We start from the raw sequence: 15,081 nt of genomic DNA, 5'->3' as shown, positions 1-15,081 counted from the left end.
AATATAGTTTATGTATATTTTTAAATAACCAGATGGTTTATACTCATTTAAAAATAATCAGGCCTAACAACAGATACAGCACATGACTAGAAACCACCACCAACAACAATAAATGGAACCTGATCCTCAGAGGATCCAGATATTGGAGAAACCAGATACAAAGTACAATGTATCTATACTTTATGTATGTTAGAAGTAATAGGAGTGGGCATTTGGCTTGGCAGTTAAGATGCCAAGAAAGAATAAAGCAGAAACTGTATTTAGAAATTTAATGATTTTCAGTTTTCTAAAAGTGATGAAAAGCATGCAAGCTGGGGCCAGTGCTGTGGCGCAGTAGGTTAATCCTCCACCTATGGTTCCGGCATCCCATATGGCCACCAGTTCTAGTCCTAATTGCTTCTCTTCCAATGCAGCTCTCTGCTATGGCCTGGAAAAGCAGTAGAAGATGGCCCAAGTACTCGGGCCCCTGCATCACATGGGATACCTGGAAGAAGCTCCTGGCTCATGGCTTCGGATTGGCAAAGCTCCAATCATTGTGGCCATTTGGGGAGTGAACAGTGGATGGAAGACCTCTCTCTCTGTCTCTCCCTCTGTCTGTAACTCTACCTCTCAAGTAAATAAATAAATATTTAAAAAAAAAAAATGCAAGTTGCAGAACGAAAGAAGTACTATGGAACCCTGCCTGGATATATTCCTAGAAAAGTGCTTTGATACCCACTGTAGTCATGTTTTAATAAAAGACAAAACAATGAAAACAGATGATAAGACATAGTAATCTGACTGGAACAAAAAACTGATAGCTACTTCTCAGTAGCAAAAAAAATGGAAGCCAGAAACATTGCAATGAATTACCAAAGTATTAAAAGGGCAACTACTAAGATAGAAATTAAATTTTTAAAAATTTATTTATTTATTTATTTGAAAGAATTACAGAAAGAGAGACAGAGATCTTCCATCTACTCACCCACTCCCTAGATGTACACGACAGCTGGAGGTTGGCCAGGCAAGTCATGAACCAGGAGCTTCTTCTGTGTCTCCCACATGGTTGACACAGTTCCAAGTACCTGGGCCATTTTTATGCTTCTTTTCCCAGGACATTAGCAGGGAGCTGGATCAGAAGTGGAGCAGCTGGGACATGAACTGGTGTGCATATGAGATGCTGGCATTAAGACAACAACTTTACCTGCTAGGCCACAACATTAGCCCCTAGAACTTAAATATTCGTTCATTCATTCATTCATTCATTTGAAAGAGAATCAGAAAACAAAAACAGATCTTCCAGCCACTGGTTCACTCCTTAAATGTTTGCCATAATCAGGACTGGGCCAGGTAGAAACCAGGAATCTGGAATTCAGTCGAGGTCTCCCACATGGGTGCCAGAGACGTAAGTCATCACTCGCTCCTCCCAGGTGTGCTTTAGCCTGAAGTTAGATTGGCAGCAGAGCCAGCATGTGAACCCAGAGATTGATTATCAAATTCAGGTGTGCAGAGGGGCATTTTTACCAATGTACCCAACATCCACCCCAACATAGAATTCCATTGCTAGTGAAAATATATTCAGAAAAGAAGATGAAATCAATACATTTTTATACTAGTGAAACTTGAGGGAATTTATTACCACTAGCATGCAAGTGCTATGGATCGCATTCTAGAAGTTTCTTCAGACAGGAGAGAAATAATGTCAAATGTTGCTGCTGATAATAGAGAAATGAAGATCAACAGAAAGATCAAATGTTTAGGCAGGTCTAAATATTGAATGTATGAGGTAATGTTCATGTCTGTAAACTTTCATAGAAATAAAAGCAGGAGAAATCAGGAGTGTAAATGAAATTTCAGTGTTAGGGAAGTCTGGAAGTTTAAGTCAAGGATATGTTATCTCAGTAACTACAAAAATATGAAATGTACTATAGTAAGGAGAAAATGAAATAATAGAAATTAATAACAGCAAGAAAGGAGAGGATAGAATATAGACTTTGAAAGAAAAATAGCAAGTACTAAGTAATCACAGAAAATATAAGTAGATTTAGAATTTAAGAGAGATGAGGAAGTGATTTATAATATAATTGCCATTGCAATGGAGAGAAGAATGACTTAAATGATGTTGATATAAGAAGTAAATAAATCTTAACTTCCGTCTCACATAAATCACTCAGTGCTTGCCTTATGATCAAAGATGTATATTAGAGAGAATCTGCTGATTCACTCCCTAAATGGCTGCAGCAGCTGGAGATGGACCAGGCCAAAGCCAGAAGCTTGGAATTCTATTTGGGTCTCCCATGTAGGCACAAAGGGTTCAAGTGCTTGGGCCATTGTCAGCTGACTTCCCCACTGCAGCGAGCTGGATAAAAGCTCAACTGCCAGGTCACACCAGCACTTGAGAGGTGAGCATCACAAACGGCAGGTTAACTCACTGTGCCACAGTGCCACCCCCTAGCAAGTAAAATTACTAAGAAAATGTAAAGACAGCTTGGAGGATGGAAAAAATAATTGTAAATCATTTATCTGGTAAGGGTCTAGTATCTGGAATATATGAAGAATTGTTATAAAACTACAACAAAGGAATCCAATTAGAAATGGGAAAAGGAATAAAGTAAATATTTTTTTAAAAGAGAAATGCAAATGGTTAACAAGCATGTGACAAGATGTTTACCCTTTTTAGTTTTCAGGGAATATATATCAAAACCACAACGAGATGCTATCATTGTGGCGCAGTGGGGTTAGCTACTGCCTTTAATGCCAGGATCCTATTTCAGAGCCCTGGTTTCAGTCCCCGCTGCTCTTCATCCGATCCATCTTCCTACTGTTGTGCCTGAGAAGGCAGTAAAAGATGGCTCAAATGTTTGGGCCCCTACCACACTGTGTGAGACCCAGATGGAGTTCCTGGCTTCTGGCTTTCGCCTGGTCCAGATGTGGTTGTTGTGACCATTTGGGGAGTGAACTAATGGATGATAGAACTCTCTCTTTCTCTCTATACCTCTGCCTTTCATATACATACATATACACATCTCTCTCTCTCGTTTTTTTTTTTTTAAGATTTATTTTATTTTGTTTGAAAGAGTTAGAGAGAGGTAGAGACAGAGAGAGAGGTTTTCTATCCGCTGGTTCACTCCCCAGATGGCCGCAATGGCCAGAACTGCGCCAAATCGAAGCCAGGAGCTAGGAGCTTCTTCCAGGTCTCCCACATGGGTGCAGGGGCCCAAGTACTTGGGCCATCTTCGACTGCTTTCCCAGGCCATAGCAGAGAGCTGGATCAGAAGAGGAGCAGCTGGGACTAGAACTGGCGCCTATGTAGGATGCCGGCACTTCAGGCCTGGGCTTTAACCCACTGCACCACAGTGCTGGCCCCAATCTTTTTTTTTTTTTTTTTTAAATAGTCAGAATGAACTGCCACTTCACACCCACTAGGATGGCTATAATTAAATAATCATATAAAATATTTGTATAGTTATATGATTATAAAATATAATTAATTATATTTAATTGGAGAATAACAGGTATGAGCAAGGATGTGGGAAATTGGACTTCATTTATTGCTTGTGTGAAAGTAAAGTGTTTTCAACTGCTGTGAAAAAATTTGATGGTTTTTCAAAAAGTTAAATGAGTAGAGTTACTAAGTGACTCAATAAAGAAATTGAAAATAGTGCTCAAATACTTATATGTGAATGCTTACAATAGCACAGGTTACAGTAGCCAGAACATAGAAACAACCCAAATGTCCTTCAGTGGGTAAATAGATTTTCTTATATATCTATATTAGACTGTCATGAAAAACTGACACATGCTATGAGAATGGAACCCCAAAAACATGCTAAATGTTCAAAATAAGAAGTGGTAGTTTTTTTAAAAGATTTATTTATTTATTTGCAAGTCAGAGTTACACAGAGAGGAGAGGCAGAGAGAGAGAGAGAGAGAAGTCTTCCACCTGCTGGTTCACTGCCCAGTTGGCCACAATGGCTGGAGCTACACTGATCCAGAGCCGGGAGCCTGGAGCCTTTTGATCTCCCACACGGGTGCTGTGGCCCAAGGACTTGGGCCATCTTCCACTGCTTTCCCAGGCCACAGCAGAGAGCTGGACTGGAAGAGGAGCAACGGGGACAGAACCCGGCGCCCCAACCAGGACTAGAACCCGGGGTTCTGGCGCCACAGGCGGAGGATTAGCCTAGTGAGCTGCGGCACTGGCCAATTTCACTATATTTTCCCATGATCCAAGGGAGCTATTAAATGGTAGAACTGAAACGTAGTATTTTATATTTTGGTTGTGGAGATAAAATTTATAATTTTGAAAAGGGATTATCTATAGCCTGTGATGTTTGTTCAGTTTCCATAATTACCAGTTTCTGATTGAATGAAATTTCATACAATTACCTGTAATCTTGTGATGCCTTTTAAAGACTAGGTAAATTTTGAAATTCATTCGGTATGACTCTTGGGAACTTGTTATTTCAGAGTATATACCTGATGATCCATTTCAGTTGAATGCTGTTTGATGAATGTATGTGTCATGTGTATTATTAGTTGTTTTCTTTTTGCAATGAAAGAGTTGGACACAGAGACAGCACAAGCTCCCATTGCCCACAGTGACCAGAACTAGGCTGCGATGAAACTGGGAGCATGTAACTTAGTCCATGTCTCTACATGGGTGGCAGAAGAACAACTACTTGAGCTATCACTTGCTGCCTCCTAGGGTCTTCACTGATAGGAAGCTACAGTTAGGAGCTAGTGCCGGGGAATCAAACCCAGGCATCCCAGTTTAGGACACAGGTGTCTTAACTGGAGTAATAACCTGTAGGCCAAATGCCCACCCCCCACATTTACCAATTTTAATACTTGTTCTTGGGCTAGCACTGTGGAGTAGTAGGCTAAGCCTCTGCCTGTGACATCGGATACCATATGGGCACCAGTTCATGTCCCGCCTGCTTTTCTTCTGATCTAACTCTCTGCAATGGCCTGGGAAAGCAGTGGAGGATGGCCCAAGTATTTGGGCCCCTGCACCTGCATGCGGGACCTGGAGGAAGCTCCTGGCTCCTGGCTCCTGGCTTTAGATTGGCCCAGCTCCGGCCATTGTGGCCATCTGGGGAGTAAACTGGTGGATGGAGGACCTTTCTTGCTGTCTCTCTGTCTCTCCGTCTCTCTCTCTCTCTCTCTCTCTCTCTCTCTCTCTCTCTGTGGCTCTGCTTCTCAAACAAATAGATAAAATCTTAAACAAACAAAAAAAAACTTGTTCTTTGTATCTGAACATGAGGAAACAAGTGGGCCATATGTAATACTGAAAGTATTTGATGCCTTTTTGGTAATAAATAGTCTTTAATAATATGTCATAAAGTTATCAGTATTTTTCACCATGTTTTCTCATCTGTCAAGTGACTATTTCATTGAATTATTAAAGGAAATGATATTAACAAAATGCCTACTAAAATAATGAGAATTTTAAATACAAACCAGCAATTCTTTCATCTGTAGTTAATTGGTCTAGCCTGTTTCTCTTAATATTGGATATTTTTTCTGTGCCATCACAATTATTTCTGAATTACAGTGTTTTATAGCACTAGCATTTCTACTTGTTTTCAGTTCCCTATATTAGAGCTTTAGAAAGTGGTCTGATTTAAATCTAGATAACTATTTATTGAATAAAATCACCAGTGGTTATATTTGAGATAGAATACCAGTCCTAAAAGCAAATTTTCTGGGAACATAGTAAAAAGCAGGTAAGTTTTGTTAATCAGAAGCTTATTGGTGGTTTCCTTATCCATCAAAGTAAAAATTTTTAAGCTAATATTTGTGTTTATTGGGGTATAACTTTAAACAGTATGGGGGCAACATCATGGTGTGATGGTTTAAGCTGCTGCTCGTGTGCTGGAATTCCATGTTGATGTGCCTGCTGCCCTGTTCCAGTTCCCTTCTCATATGCCTGTGAAGACAGCAGGTGATGGCCTAAGCACTTGGGTCCTGCTGCCAGTGTTGGAGACCCAAATGGAGTTCATAGTTCCTGGCCACTGCCTGGCCCAGCCCTGGCTATTGTAGGCATTTGGAGAATGAACCAGCAGATGGTAGACCTCTGTCTTTCTGCCATTCTGCCTTTTAAATAACTAAATATCTTTTTAAAAATAAAGAATGCACATATTCACACATATACAGAATGGAAGTTAATGTCTGTCTCATCTCATACTTTTCTTGCCTGACATTAACTTCAAGAGATAGGAAACATGAACTATTTGGATTGTTCATAACTTGCTTGTTAAATGTATATTTTTATATGTATATATATTTATGCATATGTATCTATATAAATATATTTATGTTTATATATATATTTGAGGCAAAGCGCCTCCATTCTGCTGATTAACTCTCCAGATGACCACAGTGGCCTGGGCCAGAAACAGGAGTGAGGAACTCCATCCATGTCTCTCATTTGGGTGGCAGGAACCCAATTACTGGAGAGATCACTACTGCCTCCTGTGGTCTGCATTAGCAGGAAGCTCAAAACAGGAACTGGCGCTGGGTACAAACACAATCATTCAGAGACATGATGTGAGCTTCTTAACTGGTGTCTTAATGGCTAGACCAAATGCCTACCCCACTTATTAATTATTTTTGAATCATCAGATGAAAAATCAGTGCTGGAACAAAAACCTTCTAAACCAGCTGCTCCACAAGTCCCACCCAAGAAACCCACTCCACCCACCAAAGCCAATAATATATTGAGATCCTCTGGAACAACGTACCCAAAGCGACCTGAAAAACCAGTTCCCCCACCACCTCCTATAGCCAAGTAAGTTTTGCCTAATCTTAAATTGCTTATTGGTTTACCAAACTTTGACGGAAATGGTTCTATCACCTTTCTAAATCTGAAAGTATGTTTTAAAGTATTTGTTTTACATGTTTTCACTAGACCATATTTCTGTTAATTATTAATCTTACATTTGGAATAAGTGAATATGATGAAACTATTTTTTACATTTGTAACTTTATTGTGGTCAGTCATTGTAGAAGTGTGTATTTTTGGAGATAGTTTTCCAGAACAGAAATGAATCAGTATTGTGCTTTGAAATTTTAATGACGTGAAATCACATATTTTGAAAAAGTCACATTTCACATGCAAGTAGCTTTTGCATATGTTTATTTTTCTTATTTCAGGATTAATGGGGAAGTTTCTATCATTTCATCAAAGTTTGAAACTGAGCCCGTATCAAAACCAAAGTTAGATTCTGAACAGTTGCCACTTAGACCAAAATCAGTAGACCTTGACTCATTTACAGTAAGGAGCTCTAAAGAAACAGGTAAGTCAACATGAACAAAGATGGTACATTAAAAGAAGTGGTCAACATAGTTTCAGGAACTATTTAATGTGAGAGGTTTATGTGTGCTGTTTTATGGATAATGGAAATTAGTTGAAATTTACTTAAAATTTTAATAATCAAAGTTTAAAAATGAACTTAAAAATGAAAACTGGGCAAAATCTTTGTAATTTATGCAGGTTTGAAAGTTTCTTATTAATCAGAATCCAAAATGAATAGTTTTCATACTGAGAGAAGATTGAAATAGATGTTAAAATATTGTTTATCTATCTGTTACTCTGTAAGTAGGATCAAAACAGATTTGAGTGCATTTTAGTTTTACAGATTTAAAAATGAGATACAGAGACCATTAGTGCCAGTACTCAGTTGTATTTAATAAGACTTTTTAAAAATTTCCCTCTGAGTCTCAATATACTTTTGTTTTCAGTACAGAAGAATAGGATTTTTACACTTGATCTTAGCCAAAAGGCCAAGAAGCGATAAAAAAAAATAAGACTTTTATGACTGTTTCACTAAGTGATATTTCTTTTGCTAAAAATTTTTTTTTAAGTTTTAAGCTTTTTATTCAGTGAGAAATGCATAGGAGAGTGAGGGCCCTGTATGAAAGAGAGAGGGAAATCCGGATTCATACCGAGTACCAGGAGCCAGCCACGTGGAAGAGCATGTAGGCCAGGATGAATGGAGTGCATGGCCCCAAGGCCACGTGCCCTAGAGGCACAGGGCAGCACAGGCCTGCAATGGCAAAAAGCAGGAAAAAAGGGCTAGGTCCACCGTGTAGCAGGCCTTTTTAATTTACTTCCAGAGGGGAGTGGTTAACAATATTGTATCTTAAGCTTAGGACTGATTAGCCCATTACTCATCTTTGTCTATAATTTTTCCTAGGCTTTTAGACTGTGTCAATTTATAAAATGGAAAAATTGATAGAGAAGTCTTGGTATGGTCTCAGTATTAAAAGCACGGTGTGATTATTACTTTGTGGTAATGGTTGTATTTTGTGTAGTGCTTCACACTTGTTTTTAGTTTTACTTTTTTTCAAAGCACTTGTTCATATAATTTTATCTTTACTGCAATTCTAGGAAGTAGACACTATGTTTTCTTGTTTTACATCTAACCAAATTAAGCTATAGATAGGTGAACTGTATACAATCATGTAAATCGAAAGAAAATTCTAAATTTTCTTTATATATAAAGCCTTCTGTGATATTCTTTAAAGACTGTTAAAATACTTTAGCTTCATTGTTAACATTTCATACTTTATTTAAACATTAAGACCGGTTATATGGGCTTTTTTTATGTCACTATACTTTTTTTTTTCTTTAAACTTTTATTTAATGAATATAAATTTCCAAAGTACGACTTATGGATTACAATGGCTTCCCCCCCATACCGTCCCTCCCACCCACAACCCTCCCCTTTCCCACGACCTCTCCCCTTCCATTCACATCAAGATTCATTTTCGATTATCTTAATATACAGAAGATCAGCTTAGTATACATTAAGTATGGATTTCAACAGTTTGCTCCCACACAGAAACATAAAGTGAAAAATAATAGATGATTTTTTTTAAATGATGATGAAATCAGAGCAGACCTATTGTCATGTTTAATCCCAGTGAGAGTCAAGTTGGGAATTGATAATTTCTTTTCTTTTCTTTTTTTTTTTTACAGAGGATCAGTTTTGTATGCATTAAGTAAGGATTTCAACAGTTTGCACCCCCATAGAAACACAAAGTGAAATATACTGTTTGAGTACTCGTTATAGCATTAAATCTCAATGTACAGCACATTAAGGATAGAGATCCTACATGAGGAGTAAGTGCACAGTGACTCCTGTTGTTGACTTTACCAATTGACACTCCTTTCTATGGCATCAGTAATCTCCCCATGCTCCAGTCATGAGTTTCCAAGGCTATGGAAGCCCTCTGAGTTCTCCGACTCTTATCTTGTTTAGACAAGGTCATAGTCAAAGTGGAGGTTCTCTCCTCCCTTCAGAGAAAGGTACCTCCTTCTTTGATGACCTGTTCTTTCCACTGGGATCTCACTCGCAGAGATCTTTTGCCAGAGTGTCTTGGCTTTCCATGCCTGAAATACTCTCATGGGCTTTTCAGCCAGATCCGAATGCCTTTAGGGCTTATTCTGAGGCCAGAGTGCTATTTAGGACATCTGCCATTCTATGAGTCTGCTGAGTATCTCACTTCCCATGTTGGATCACTCTCCCCTTTATTTACTCCATCGGTTAGCGTTAGCAGGTATTAGACTTGTCTATGTGCTTCCTTTGACTCCCAGTCCCTCCACCATGACCAACTGTGAACTGAAATTGATCACCTGGAACAGTGAGATGGCATTGGTACATGCCACCTCTATGGGATTGAATTGGAATCCCCTGGTATGCTTCCAACTCCACCACTTGGGGCAAGTCAGCCTAAGCATGTCCCAAATTATACATCTCTTCCCTCTCCCATTCCCACTCCCATGTTCAACAGGGATCACATTTCAGTTAATTTTCAACACTTAAGAATAACTGTGCATCAATTACAGAACTAAACCAGTCATATTAAGTAGAACAGATAAAAAAACTACTAAGAGGGATAATGTATTAAGTTGTTCATTAACAGTCAGGGCTATGCTGATCAAGCCACCGTTTCCCATAGTGTCCACCTCACTCCAACAGGTTTCCCTCTTGGTGTTCAGTCAGTTGTCACCGATCAGGGAGAACATATGGTATGTCACTATACTTTAAAGTATGTTACCTTGTTCCTTGTTTTTTCAGGTGATCCTCTTTTCTTCCCCCCATTTAAATTTGGTGGTGCTAAGGCTATATCTTATTTATTTTATATTTATTTATTTATTTTAATTTTTTGACAGGCAGAGTTAGACAGTGAGAGAGAGAGAGAGAGAGACAGAGAGAAAGGTCTTTTTTTCGTTGGTTCACCCCCCAAGTGGCTGCTACGGCCGGTGCATTGTAGCCGGCGCGATCTGAAGCCAGGAGCCAGGTGCTTCCTCCTGGTTTCCCATGCAGGTGCAGGGCCCAAGGACTTGGGACATCCTCCACTGTACTCCTGGGCCACAGCAGAGAGCTGAACTGGAAGAGGGGCAACCGGGACAGAATCCGGCGCCCCAGCCGGGACTAGAACCTGGGGTGCCGGCACCGCAGGTGGAGGATTAGCCTAGTGAGCCGTGGTGCCGGCCCTCCAGCTAAGGCGGTATCTTAAATGTGGCTTATTTTTAGTCTTAATTGAAAGATTTTATGGGTTTTTTTTTGTTTTGTTTTGTTTTTTTTTTTTTTGCTTGTTTTGGTCATCTATTTGGATACTGCCTGGTCTGGTGAAACCATATACATTACTGATTTCAGGGACTTGAGATATTGATTATATTCAGAGAAATTCACCAAAATATATTTAATAGATTTTATCTGATGAAAGTTGTTCTTTACTGTTCAATAAATATGACCATGTTTTTCAGAACTTTTTTTTTTAAATTAAGTTTAGTAGTAAAAACAAATTTTAACAGTCCACTTTTTTTCTGTTTTATTTAAAATATAGTTAGAAATGTGTTTTTAAAAGTCATATTTAAAGGATAGCAGATCATTTGTACAGTTTTAACTCTGGAAATAAAAAATATTAGGATTTTGAATTTCCAGATATTTCTGTGATCTTTATCACAAGTTTTTAACTGTTGATGGAGTCAATTTGATATTTGAAGGAGTAACATTTAGAGTCTGTATGTATCTGTTATTTTGTCTTATTCTTGAACATTTTTTCAAACTATTGGTGGTTGAAAACTTTGTTTTTGAGCCCCATTCTTACCTTATTTCTGTAGTCATTATTTGCTCTTTATTCAGATAATAAAAAGGAGAAGATTTTGAAAACTTCTAATTTCTGCTTTTTTTTTTTCTTTAATTAGTAGGAAATTAATCTAGAGAAGCTGAGACTTAAGTCAGAAAACAAACAACTACCTTCCAAACTGCTGCTCTTTGTATTTTTCTTTATTTTTTATTTTAGGCTATTCTTTGATGTACCATACATATCTTTTTTAAAGTTCAGAAATACAAGTTTGGGAAATTGAGTTCATGTTAAGTACCAAATGAGCAACTATTATATTCCAGTTAATGTTTTCGGCAGAGGTAGTATGCTAAGATAAAAGGCACAGTTGCTGGCAGTTGGAATATTTGCATATATAAAATGAAATATCTTGGTGATAGGATCCAAGTCTAAAGTCAGAATTCACTTAAGTTTTGAGTACATCTTATGCATGTAGCCTAAAGATAATATATTTTTTAAAAGATTTATTTATTTTAAAGAGTTAGGGAGAGGCATACACAGAGACATACCCTCTGTCTGCTTGTTGATTCCCCAAGTGGCTACAATGGCCAGGCCTAGCAAGGGTGAAGCCAGGAGCTTCATCCACATCTCCCACTTGGGTAGCAGGGGTACTTGGGTCACCTTCCCCTGCTTTTCCCACCAGAAAGAAGTTGGATCTGCAGTGGAGCAGCCAGGGCATGAAGCAGCGCCCATGTGGGATGCTGGCATCACAGGCGGTGGCTTCACCCGTTGTGCCACAACACAGGCCCCTAAAGATAATAATTTTATACAGTATTCTTAGTGTACCTGTGTTTTGATTTCATCCTGTCATGTGCAATCACATGTGGAATTTTCTACTTTGTTTAATATTTTTGATTCTAGAGTATTTGAATTAAGGAGGCTCATCTTGCAATGTAAAAGTGTTCTGCCCTTTCTGTGGGATGTTAGCATGTTAAAAAAAATTATCTCAAATACAACCTTAAATTTTGCCTTGTGTTGCAGAGTTGATATTTTTGGTTTAGTTTGAAATGATGTGTGAAACTAACCCTTGAAGATAAGTTTTAGAAATTTTAAATATATGTGAAAACCGTTTATTGAAATGATATGCTAGAAAGTACATTGACTTTTCTGTTGAAATAATGTGTTTTATTTATTAGGTAATTGGTCCTAGGCAAGTTTTTAAATCTGTTTTTTAACTTAAATGGCAACTGAAGCATACCTACAGGGCTATCTAACATAGAAGTTATTCTAAATGTCACTTTTCTTTTTCCCTCTCTCCTTAATTGTTAAATTCTGCTCATCCTATTTCCAACTGACTGTATTCTCAGATGTAATTTTCCTGTTTCTAAAATTACAACTAAACCTTTGCATATAAATACAGTCTTTGGTGACTTTTATACATTTAAGAAAAATATTTTAGAATCTTTAGTTAGGTTTTCCTTTTTATTTTTAATGTCATGAAGTAACTTCTGTTTGCCCCAATACATTTGCATCGGTGATAAGATACAGTATTACAGACTGCAAAGATCATGAAGATCATGTTTAAATTTTTTTATTTTTCAAATACTCAGTGAAAAATTGATTTAAGAAAAAACTGTCACTAGTAGTTAATTACAAAGTTCACATCCAAATATTTCTAAAATAATAAATTATTAAGAAGTAAAATTATTTATTATTATTATTTTAGATTTGTGTATTGGAAAGGCAAAGTTACAGAGACAGAGAGAGAGATCTTCCGTCCACTAGTTTAGGCCAGGCTAGCCAGGAGCTTGGAATTCCATTTAGATCTCCCATATGTGGCAGGGGCACACTTGGGCCATCTTCCACTGCTTTCCCAGGCACAGTAGCAGGAAGCTGGATTGGAAGTGGAGCTGCTGGGATTCAAACTGGCATTTATATGGGATACTGTCCTTGCAAGCAGCAGCTGAACCCACTGCACCACAGTGCCATCCCCTAAGATTATTCTTACTTTTAAAATGGGAGATAGAAAATTTAGTTGTCTCATAGCTCTCACATTGTGAAAACCCAGATGAGGCTGTGCCCCTAAATTGCAATATTTTGTTTTTGATTAATTTGTTGTGATTAATTCTTCCAGAATTAAAAGGAGGTTTTAAGAAAACATACATTACTTAATTCCAAAGCACTTATTGTTGAGTAAGGAAATGTTGTCTCTCTTCAGTTTTGATAGCTGATCTACTTTTATTTGAGTTACTTTCCCAATATTTCCACCTTCATTTCTTTCACACAGAGTTTAAGGTGTTTTTTTTTTTTTTTTAAAGAAGGTAACTGTATAATAGTAGACATAAAGAATGAACCTGTATCTAAAGCAGGAGTTCAAAAAATCTAGTTTGTCATGTTTCTTTGGTAATACTATATTATAGAGTATATCATATAAAACATTAGTGGTTTTTTATTTATATGTGTATGAAATATTTTAAGGGTTAAATTGAATTATAGTCAGATTTTGAAGTAGTATTTTTAAATTTTTTTTATTAAAATTGTCTCCTTCATTATAATTGCTATTTTACACAAAAGACTAAGACCTGATGAGAAGGTGGTTTAATTTTAGTTATAATATATTATAACATGTTAATGTACTGAACTCTGGCATCTTAAAGCACTAGCTATCCTTTTGGAAGATGTCTTCATGTTCAGTGAACAATAAAACGAAGCTTCTTTCTAGTTTAATGTATATTGAAGTTGCTGCTAATCTCAATTGTTCCTTTTGAAAGCCAATGAAATAAATCTAAGATGTAATACACATCACCTGCAGTCACTGTATGCTAAACATTGAAATGGTTCTATTCATTCTATGACTGTTTCTTTTTCCTGCTTTGTGAAATGATTTTTTTTTTTTTGGTTTAGTCTTTTTTCTAGACATTCCTATCCTTGACTTTTCTTTCCAGATTTTGTTTCCTAGCCTGTTTGCCATGTTTCCCTTCTTACGTGTCAGGAAATTATCCTACCCTTCTCCATTTTGGTAAGATAATAATTTATAAAAGAAATCAAATAATATATTCAACATAAATAGGTAGTGCACATTGATTTTTCTTTGTAATTTTACTTAAAGTGTACATGTGTGTCTGTCTATTTATTCTAACCCTTTTGGTTTTCCATTTTAAAGTAAAATGAAATTCATTTTGAAAAAATTTCCTGATTAGTTAAAAATAATATTCTTTTAATGTGGTTTTCTTAAAAACCAGCAGCTATAAAAATCATTTTTTCCCAAAATTATATATTTTACTTTGATTTAACAATTTCATGTCTTCCTAACAACTTTCAGAACTATAAGTTTAGTCTGGCAGGGTAACACATATGATTCCTAGAGTCAGTGGTTATCATGCCTTTTATACCATGTGTACAGTATAAATCCATTGTTATCATTCTTAGGTAAATTTAAAAGCATTTAGATTTTATCATGAGTCTAAAATGTGCACTTTTCCATTTTACTAACCAATGGCTTAAATGGAGAACCTGAGAGAGTTTTAGAATGGCAAGATTATTTGTCTTGATATTGTAGCCCAAAACTGGACATACAGAAGGCATTTTACATCAGCATGGTGTATGATTTTGTAAATCTGCATTTTATTTACCATTTCAGTTTCATTTCTTCCTGTGTTTTTCTGTTTGTTTCTTTTCTTCATGTTGCTTAAATATGCATTTGAAAATAATCTCTGTGGGCCAAAATGATTGGATTTTACTTCTTAAGGTTTTTTTGTTAGGTTATCAATGTTATCAGTGCACATTTATCAGTGTACAAAGGCATTTTTAACCCTTCAAATGACAACACCTTTTTAACATGCTTTTTCGATACTGATTGTTTTGTTTATATTTACAGATAAAATGGCATTATTAAGATATATACTTAATTTCAGGCTCTTTCAGATTATCTAACACTTTTTCCATTTAAATAACCTGTTTCTTACGTTTCCTTCTATCTTATAATCACTGTAACAGACAATTATCAAAAAATTCAAAAATTAAATT

General features: G+C 36.8%; 1 protein-coding gene across 3 annotated transcripts in view; it reads left to right on the top strand.

Moving 5' to 3' along the window:
• The window catches only part of CD2AP (CD2 associated protein), a 138,242-nt gene that overhangs the window by 107,109 nt on the left and 16,052 nt on the right, over window positions 1-15,081 (top strand). For all 3 annotated transcript variants that reach the window (XM_008263019.4, XM_051854659.2, XM_051854660.2), the window contains 2 exons: window positions 6,604-6,769; window positions 7,135-7,277. In XM_008263019.4, the coding sequence (XP_008261241.2) occupies window positions 6,604-6,769; window positions 7,135-7,277 (309 nt within the window). The remainder of the gene's footprint in view (window positions 1-6,603; window positions 6,770-7,134; window positions 7,278-15,081) is intronic.

This window comes from Oryctolagus cuniculus, chromosome 5 (assembly GCF_964237555.1).
Source record: "Oryctolagus cuniculus chromosome 5, mOryCun1.1, whole genome shotgun sequence".
In the NCBI taxonomy this organism is placed as follows: domain Eukaryota; kingdom Metazoa; phylum Chordata; class Mammalia; order Lagomorpha; family Leporidae; genus Oryctolagus; species Oryctolagus cuniculus.
This window is presented reverse-complemented; position numbering and strand designations above follow the sequence as displayed.